General features: G+C 54.9%; 1 protein-coding gene across 2 annotated transcripts; it reads left to right on the forward strand.

Moving 5' to 3' along the window:
* The first annotated feature begins 204 nt into the window (after positions 1-204).
* LIF (LIF interleukin 6 family cytokine) lies at positions 205-3,394 on the forward strand. 2 transcript variants are annotated; one of them, XM_036276235.1, is made up of 3 exons: positions 205-327; positions 2,066-2,244; positions 2,961-3,394. In XM_036276235.1, exons 1-3 carry the CDS (start codon positions 309-311, stop codon positions 3,369-3,371), a joined length of 609 nt encoding a protein of 202 aa, XP_036132128.1. In that variant the 5' UTR covers positions 205-308; the 3' UTR covers positions 3,372-3,394. The 2 variants fall into 2 exon arrangements, with proteins under 2 accessions (XP_036132128.1, XP_036132127.1); XM_036276234.1 differs by lacking the exon at positions 205-327 and having other exon boundaries at positions 2,041-2,244; positions 2,961-3,371.
* The last annotated feature ends 6,415 nt before the right edge of the window (positions 3,395-9,809 follow it).

The following is a 9,809-nucleotide window of genomic DNA, read 5'->3' on the forward strand; positions in this document are numbered from 1 at the left end:
GGTGTTTTGTTGAAGAGTTCATTATAATTTTATCAATCAAATTCTTAGAAGAGGGAAAAAGTTTGCTCTCCCCACCCTCCCCCCTCACCCCCCCTTTCACTCTCACTTTTCTTCCATTCATAATTTCCTATGATGCACCTCAAACAACTTCCTGGACAGGGATCCCTGCTAAATATAGCCGTTTCTCTCTCTGTCTTACAACACAGGCTCCAGTATATAAATCAGGCAAATTCCCCATTTGAGCATGAACCTCTGAAAACTGCCGGCATCTAAGGTCTCCTCCAAGGCCCTCTGGAGTGCAGCCCATAATGAAGGTCTTGGCAACAGGTAAATCCACCCGCCCCGCGCTGGCTTCCGCGCCCCGCAGCGAGCGCAGCGGCAACTTGGGGCACTTGGCGATCGCGAACGGGACACCCACCCGCCGCAGACACACGGACGCTTGGGGCGCCCGCGTAGCTAGCCAGCCGCTGGAGGCGCTGGGTGACGGCCCGGGGCGAGCGCAGGCACATGGTCCCAGCACCGCGCGCCTAGCCCGCCCGCCCAGGGGCCAGCAGGTTGGCGGGCAAGAGGGGCCCCTTAGTCTTCCTCCACCTCCTGCTCCTCCTCCTCCTCAGTCCTGCCACTCTCCCGTGCTGCCCTTCCTGCTCTGCTGTCTCCTGGATTTACCCTCCCTCTTTTCTTTCTTTCTTTCCGCTTTCTCTTTTCCAACCGTGTCCCGGGCTGCTCCCTGGGAGGGGCGCCGGCCGCCGAGCAGCTTGCAAACTCTGGCTGGGACGGGAGCAGGTGCCGCCTCCATCTGCTAGTACCTGAAAAGCTGCGGTCTGTGCTAGGTGAGCTGGGGGCGTGGAGGGGCCCCCCCACCCATCCCCCGGACTCGGCATTGCCTGGGGATGCTGGGAGAAACAGGATACCCCGAAAAGTGAACGTGAGGCTGCCACTGTCCCAGCAGGGGGAATCCGAGCAGGAAGCTCCTGCACCTCCCCTCTCCCCAGCCTCAGGGGTTCCCCAGCCTCACTAGTCTGCCGACCCCATCCCCTGCCACTGAGCCACCTGGGAAGGCCTCTTTGAGGGGACTCAAGAGTGGAGGGGGGAAAGTGGGCACCCTAGGGGAGGGGCGATCCAGGACAGGCCCCAGCAGCTCCCAGCACGCCGGTCACCTTTCACTTTCCTTCCCTCCCACCTGTCTGCCTACAACCTTTCCCTTTTCTCTGTTGCACCATTTCCTCTTCTTCCCTAAGGCTCTGGGGGCCTGTGGGACCCCTGGATTCTCCTTGTCCTAACCCAGGGCCTGGGGCAAGGAGTTGTAGAAGGGGGGGGGGAGGCGCGTGGAGATGAGGAGCTGTGCAGAGCTGGATGACAGAAAGTTTTGAAGGATGATTTGGGGATGGATGGGGAAGCAGAGCCACAGAACTGGATGGAGTTGAGGGTCCTAGGAGGGGAGTGGCCACATTTAGAGAAGGATAGAGGTAGAAGAAATGAGGGGGGAGAGACAGAATTAGGGGACAAATGGCCCAGGGAGCCAGAATCAGGTGACAGGTTTGGGAGGGATAAGTGGGTCAGCAGAAGACCTATAAAACAATGCGTAGGAATCGGACCATCCAACAGATGGGAAAAGAGGGGCTTTTTTTTCTTTCTTTTTTTCAGACCCCCTGGGCCGGGGTGGGGGGGGCACTGTGCCTTCCAACCAGAGGGCCAGGAAGCCTTGGGGGCTTTTGCTTTCCTGAGGAAAAGGGCTGGATAGTTGGTGTCATTCTGGACCCAGCTTCCAACTGGTGAGAACAGCTCATGTCCTGCCTTTTTGCTCCCTTTTTCAGGAAAAAGCAGAGAGAGAAATAAGAAGGTGGAAAGAAGCAAAGATAGAGAGTTCGAGATCTGGAGAGAGGGAGACAGAGGCAAACAGATGCAGTCACATGGTGAAAATTAGAAACAGCCAGGCCAGATGAAGATAGAGCTGGAGGCTGAGAGGGGACATTGGTGTCTCAGGAGAGATGAGGATCATTGTCTGTATGAGCCTTCTTGCCCCTCCCCACCTTCCTGCTCATGACTTCTTCTTGCCTCTTCCCAGGAGTCGTGCCCCTGCTGCTGGTTCTGCACTGGAAACACGGGGCGGGGAGCCCCCTTCCCATCACTCCTGTCAACGCCACCTGTGTCACACGCCACCCATGTCACAGCAACCTCATGAACCAGATCAGGAGCCAACTGGCACAACTCAACAGCAGTGCCAACGCCCTCTTCATTCTCTATGTAAGTCACCCCCCAGCTACCGAGGAAGGAGGGAGAGTGGAGGGGTGTTGGTTGCACTGACCTGGGCTGGCAGGGCTGGTTAGGGAAGGGACCCTTTTGTAGCTGGAAGGAGAGAATGAGGAGGGGACTTGGTTGAACCATGCCAGACTCTCACAGCTTCTGCCCCACCCCCCTAGCCCAGGCCTGGAGACTGGGAGTCACTTTCCCAGGGTGCCCAGTTAAGTAGGGCAGAGTTGGGGGGAGATGGGAGTTCTCACCACATGGAGCCTGAGGCCAATGAGAGACAAAGGAGAAAGAGGTGGCGAGGTGGATGGGGAGGTGCAGCTGGGAGAGAGAGTGACTGTGGGTATCTAGGGGTGCAGAACCTCCCAGAAGGAAGGTGAGTAGAGTGGGTGAAAGGGCAAGTGTGTGGTGCACCTGCTCTAGGTGAGAGAGGGCATTTTCCTCTCTGTCCCTGTTATGGTCCTGATGATGATGATGATGATGATGATGATGATATGCCTTTCATGATATAGGCCTTGATTCTTTACCAAATACATTCACACCCATGATTACTTCTGGCTTTCATCCTGAGATACCTACAGGACAATTAGTTGGGTCCCTCTGCCATAGGTGGGAAACTGAGACCTGAGAGTTCTCCCAGAGGGTTGGTAACAGGGCTGGAACACCTGTCCCTGGCTCTCTTGTCACGTCCCCTCTATCCCTCTTCTCCTCAGTACACAGCCCAGGGGGAGCCATTCCCCAACAACCTGGACAAGCTGTGTGGCCCCAACGTCACAGACTTCCCTCCCTTCCATGCCAATGGCACGGAGAAGGCCCGGCTGGTGGAGCTGTACCGCATCATCGCCTACCTGGGCGCCTCCCTAGGCAACATCACACGGGATCAGAAGACCCTCAATCCCAACGCCGTCAGCCTCCACAGCAAGCTGAACACCACCTCGGACATCATGCGGGGCCTCCTCAGCAACGTGCACTGCCGCCTGTGCAGCAAGTACCACGTGGCCCACGTGGAGGTGGCCTATGGCCCCGACACATCGGACAAGGATGTCTTCCAGAAGAAGAAGCTGGGCTGTCAGCTCCTGGGGAAGTATAAGCAGGTCATCGCCATGCTGGCCCAGGCCTTCTAGACAGGAGGTCTTGAAGCATGCGGCAGCCCAGGACCTGAGACTCAGGTGGCTCTCAAACTGCGGCCAGGGCCCAGAGCATCGCCAACCCCAAGTGCCGTCTGCTGGCAGACCCTGAGGGGTTCCTGGCCAGTCCCCTCCCCTCCAGGGAGGACTGGGATGAAACCGAGCAGAGTCGAAACTCCCATAGGCAGGGCCTATATACAGCACCAACTGGAAGAAGGTGCCCCTTCTTCTGGCACACTCCAACCAGGCACCAGGGTGTAAGGCTGGTGAGGGGAATGTGGGCTGGACTTCTGCCCCCACTTGTACCAGCCAGGGGCTTTGTGACCAAACCGAACAAGTTATCTCTGGTGACCCTGGCCACAGGGCAAGACAGCAGGGGTCGGGGGGATTGCCCGACCCCCAGCAGAATGATCACCATCAGTGCCTTTGCAGCCCCTTCGGTAGACTTGGGAAGGTTTGGTTGGGGCAGGCCAGAGGCGCTGGGAGCCCGAAGAACTCCTTGGCCTCTGTGAGTGTGGTGAGTGGAAGTTAGAGACAGGAGCTCCGATTTGAGATGTTACCTTCTCTTGAACGTGATTGGAGCGCTCAGGCCTAGGAACTGTTAGGCAGAAGGTACCAGAAGGAGGTTACTGGTGTTCAGGTTCCTGGGAAGGCAGAGAAGCCACCTTCAGGCCCAGGAAGGAAGATGCTGGAAGGAAGAGAGGCCTTGAAAGCCTTGATGGGCTCTCTTTCCTCTTTCCTGCAGCCCAGGATGGCCAGGCTCTGGTGGCTGGACCTGGAGGTGGAGCATGTGGAGGTGGGCAGGTGGCAAGGTCAGGTGAGGAGGTTCTGAGGGGACCCAGGGTCTTCCGTCTGGGTGAAGATCTATAAAGGAGGGGATGTAAGGAGTAGTTCAGAGTGGCAGCTCACACCCGAGGCCTATGGTGGCCCCATGAGGTCGCACAAAGGTACTTGAGGGAGACAGAGGCCACCTTTGGTCCCCAGAGCAAGGGGACAGCAGAACTTGAGGTCAGGGTCTCAGGGAAGCCTGAGATCCAAGAGTGCTGTGTGTCTGACCCAGCACAATTGTCTATTTATTATGATGTCCTATTTATATTAACTTATTGGTGCTTTAAATGGCAAAATTAATTTCCCTTTCCGTGTTCTCTACCCAATAGAAATAATATGGTGGCTCCTTCTTTAGGAGCCAGGGCCAGGCCCAGGCTTTAGCAGGGCTAAATCGAAGTCTGGAAATCGAAGATGTTACAAGTAGGATAAGCCTTGTGGGTGAAGCTCAGAGAAAGGTCAGAATCTGAGAGAACTGGTCAGCTTGGATGGGAGGGCAGGGGACTCAGCGCCATCCCTCCATCCCAACTGTGACTTGCTCTGGGTGTATCAGGATCCTGGCTGCAAGGCATGCTGGGGCGCCCTGTGGAGTGGCTGGAGGGGGTGCTTTCCCCAGGTCGCCATGTTGCTTGGCTCCAGGGCGGTCATTCAACACTGTGTTCTCTGGGTGCCCCTGGAATTGTGCTGAGAGGGGCAGTGAGCCGGGTGGCTCACCCTGTTACTGCTTCCTTGTACCCACGCTGCCTGCCTCTAGACTAGCAGTGGAGGGGCCCTGGAACAGTCCTGACCCAGCACCCAGCATGCTCGCACACAGCAGGGAGGCGCCTTCTCTGGTGGCCTGAACACCCACAGAGGGCGAGAGGGCCCGGCTGGACCTCAGGAAGCTGGGGCAGTGCAGGGAGGAGCCCCCTGCTCTGGAGGACAAGGAGGCCCTGGGATATGGACCAGGAAGTTGTGGTCCCTCCTGCCTCACCTCCCCCCATGCCTCCACCCATGTCTGGGCTCCCAGGCAGGGAACCTGATCTTTTCCTTTGTGCTGGGGCCAGGCTAGTGGAGAAACGCCCTCCAGTCTGGGAGCAGGGGAGGAGGGCTCAGAGCCGGGGCAGCTGCTAAGAGCAGTGTTCTGGCTTCCTCTCAAACCCTGAGTGGGCTGCTGTCCGAGCAGTTCAGCCAATGCAATTATGGTACTTTGCACTCACTTTGCACCTCTCTCTGTCTGCTCTAAGTACTTTATCCACACCCACTGCAAGGCAGGTGAACAGGCAGCAGGCAGGCCCTGAGGCCTGGGGTGGGGGTAGGGGGTGGAGCTGGGAGTTGTCTGTCCCGCTGGCAAGATCACTGATGTAAGGGGGGCGGCAGAGGAGACCATGGAGGTCAGATGTTTTCTGATGGGCGGATGGTCCGAAGGGTCGGGATCTCAGCCTGCTGCCTGCTCCCACCTCTCTGCTCTTTGGTGAACGTGGTTCAGAAGGCTTGGAGCAGACTGGGTTCCCCATGCCAGGCCAACCTGGGCAGCCTCTGAGGCTCGAGGACCAAGAAAATCTCCTCTCCTGACTCCCCATGCTCTGCCTTTGCAGAGCAGGAAACTGTCCTTTCCCTCATTGTTCATATGCTGGTGTTGACCCTGGGTTACTGCTGGGCCCAGGAGAGGGAAGAGGACAGTCATTTTGCAGTTGATTGAAAGAGGAGTATTGGGGACCTTATTTATTTAAAAAAATTTAAATGAAAAGCACCGCTAGTTTATTTGTCTCTCCTCCTTATTGTTATCCCCCCTCTTGTCCCCAAGGAGGGGACATCCCCCCAACAGAAGCAGTCCAGCTCTGCCTGGACGGTTCTCTGGAATAGACACAGTGTGTGGGGTTGGAGCCTGGATCCAGCGAGAAGTTAATTTCCTTTCAGATGGTACAGATGTTTCTACCTTTGGATCACCCCCAGTCACCACACATCCCAGCACCTAGGCTTCCCCCCACCCACATGCTAGCCCTGTGCTCCGCGCGTCCTCCCATCTTTTCCTCCTTCCTTTCTACTGGAAAGGACTTGGCCTTGGGGACAAATTCCTCTTTGATGAATGTACCCTGTGGGAATGTTTCATACTGACAGAATTATTTTTATTTATTCAATGTCGTATTTAAAATATTTATTTTTTTATACTGAAGGAATCCCTTTTTTTTTTTTTTTTTTAAGAAAAAAAGAGAAATTAATAAAGAATCTGCTCTTGGCAAGCTCTCCAGAGTGTACTGATGTGGGGAGTTAGGGCTGGAGGGTCTGGGAAGGTCTCTGTCCTGGACACCCCGTCAAGTGGGGCTCTGTTCAGTAAAGGGCCGGGGGTGGGAAAATGGGGCACCTCGCCCTGGCTGGTTTGGCTCAGCGGTTAGAGCGTCGGCCTGCGGTCCTGAGAGACCCGGGTTCGGTTCCCGCTAAGGGCATGTACCTTAGCTGCAGTTTGTCCCCGGCCCTGGTTGGGTCGTGTGGGTGGTGACCACTCGATGTGTTCCTTTCACGTCGATGTTTCTCTCTCTCTCTCTCCCTCCTACTCTATCTGAACAAAAAATGGAAAAAATGTCCTCGGGTGAGGATAAAAAAAGAAAAGAAAAGGAAATGGGGCCCCTCCACCTGGTAAGAGTGCCAGCGTGGGCAAGGGAGGGATGAACTGCCCAAGAGTGGGAAGGTGTATCAGTTGATGTCTTAGCGCCTTCATTCCCAGCCCTTCACGTACCTCTTACTGTAGTCCCACGGGTTCCCCCAGAGTCATCATCCTCATTAAACGGAGGGGAAAACTGAGGCTCAGAGAGATGAAGCGCTTGCCCAGGATTACACTGCAAGGTGTTTAGGGCCATCCCTCTAGCTCCAGATCTCATGACCTTTCCCTACATGGAACTTCAGGGACCGAGAAGATGCCAGCTGCCAAGGCCTCTGTCCTCAAGGAGTGGACCATTGACCATTTGCAGGGAAATAAAGGAAGCGGGCGTGAATGACCGGAGCAGGAGGTTCAAGGTTCCTGTCTGGAATCACGCAGGATGCTGGGGCCAAAACCGGGCCTTTTCATCAGGCTCTTCTGTGCCTGAGCAGCTCTCATGGGGGACACTGCCGTCCTTTCTCCTATATCACACCTGGGACCACTGCAATCATCTTCCCAACCTCCGGGACCCCCTTTCTTGGGGAACAAGAGAGTTTGAAACTGAATGACCACAGACACGGGGGCTCTGGAGCATCCCAATGTATCTTCATTGTACTTTGCTCTAGGATTTGGGTCTGGGCTCCTCCAGCTGAGATTCATTTGGGGACCTGGGCAGTTTCTCTGACAGTCACCTACTTGCTTGTTCATGAATGTTTATAACAGGTCCTGTGTTGAGTTCCAAAAGTGAATAGGCACAGTGCATACCTTCTGGAAGCTCACAGGCTAGTGGGGACAATGAATGAGCACATCTGAGGTGATGTGAGTGATGGAAGAGGCACATAAAGGTGAGCCCTGGCCGGTTTGGCTCAGCAGTTAGAGTGTCAGCTCATGGACTAAAGAGTCATGGGTTCAATTCTGGTCAAGGGCACATACCTCAATTTTGGTTCGATCCCCGGCCCTAGTTGAGGCAACTGATCGATATGTTGATGTGTCTCTCTCACATGGATGTTATTCCCTCTCTCCCCCTCCCACTCTATCTGAAAGTCAATGGAAAACTATCCACAGGTGAGGATTAAAAAAAAGAAAAAAGATGCCAAGGTGAAGGTGGAGAGATCACTCACTGCTCTAGCTATCAGCAGGGGACTCAGGACAGGGGTCTCTCTGCTTTCTGTGCAATGACAGGGCCACATTGGGCGACCTTGACCTCACCTGGGAGCTGACCAGAAATGCAGAATCTTGCCCCCACGCCCATCATTCCACCCCAGACCCGCTGAGTCAGAATCTGCCTTTTAACAAGATCCCAGACAATTTGTGCACATGTTAATGTCTGAGAAAGGCCACCCTGCATCCTTCCATCTCTCACTCCTCCTGAGTTTATTGAGATTCCAAGTGCAAATTGCCAAGGGTAGCACAGGCAGCTGCTGGGGCGGGAGAGGCCGATGGCCTCCGGGAGCCAGGCGCACAGCTGTTTCAGACTCTTCCTCCCGCAGCTCCAGCATCTCGGCCCCTCCGGCAGGCTCCATCCCACGCCAGGCCACACCCCACCAGAGTCCTCCCCCTTCCCCTTCACTCGTGGGAGACAAGATTGAAGCTGTTCAAAAGAAACTTTTACTAGGAAACTAGAGGAAAACAAAACAAACTCCAAAGCACAAAAATGAAGGATGTACAGGGATCAGATCCTAACTGCCATCCTGAGGGGCCACCTGTCCCTCAGGCTCTGCTCTGACTCTGTCTGGGGAGCTCTCAGTCCCCAAGGAGAGGACAGGCGCTCTCTTCTCTGCCCTGCCCTGGCCGGAGAGAACAAAGGACTGTTACTTGGTTATTGGGTCACCCTCCCAAGAAGAGGTGGGAACAGTCACTTGGTGGGAGGAAGGGAGGCCTCTGCTCTGCTGGGAAGCCCCTCCCCCCACCCCTTGAGATGGGTCTTCTTCTGGCTGTGCTACGGTGTAGTTCTGTGACCCCCCCCCCCCCCCAGTGAGCTCAGCTCCCTTATCTGAAATTGCAAGAGGAGTCAGTGATGAATGCTGACCTATCTACTTCACAAGGCTGCTGAAAGGAGCCCACGAGACAGAACTGCTGTGTGAATTGGGACTGGCCGGCACGACAGGTGGAGATGGAGAAAGAATGAATCTCAGACACTGATGCCCTCTCTGCAGGGCAAAGGGGGTCCTCTCCCCCAGGGAATGCAGAAGGGAGGGTCTGACAGCTCTTGAGTCCAAGGCCAGGGGGCCAGGCTGATGGGGAAGTGGGTGAGCGGGGTGGACAAACTTCGAGCTGATGGCTTCTCTGGAGAAGACACACACACAGAGGCTTCCTCACCCCGGGGAGGTGGTGGAGTCAGGAGCAGCCCGGATACCCAGCTGAGCCTTCTCCCTTCCTGGCTTCCCGGTGGTCAAGAGGACAGGGATCCGCCATCTCCCTGGATGCACAAGCCCCGGGCTCAGGGCTCAGTGACGCCCTGTACTTCACAGTTGACAAAGCACTTTCTCACCCGTCATCACATCCTCCCACCCGTTCTGAGGGTGGGGCCAGATGACTGTCTCCATTTTACAGATTGAAGCGCCCGGGAGGCTAAGGGACTATCTTAACATCACTGTTGTGAGATATTTGCTTATCTTTATGTTCATCATCTGCCACTCACTTGGTCAAGACTGTAAGGGCTTCTGTGAGCCAGGGGAGCCAGGCTTTATACCCGAGGTGCTCAAGGTTTAGAGGTAGAAGAAAGAGAATTTCTCAGGTCACCTCTGCTCTAAATTCAGACTATGCAGAAAAGGAATTCACTTATCAGCTAAAAAAACCCCACATTTTCAGCAATAAAATTAACGTCATAATGGAACCACTGTCCTTAATGATGGTCCTCTTTGTTCTAAACAGCATGTAAAGCAGCGTACAACAAAAGGCACATACTAAAAATACTGATAAAATAGATAAAGTGATTAAGCTTCAGAGAAGTTGTCAACAGAGTGAGAAAACTAAGACCACAGGAAGAAAGA

This window comes from Molossus molossus, unplaced genomic scaffold (assembly GCF_014108415.1).
Source record: "Molossus molossus isolate mMolMol1 unplaced genomic scaffold, mMolMol1.p scaffold_m16_p_22, whole genome shotgun sequence".
In the NCBI taxonomy this organism is placed as follows: domain Eukaryota; kingdom Metazoa; phylum Chordata; class Mammalia; order Chiroptera; family Molossidae; genus Molossus; species Molossus molossus.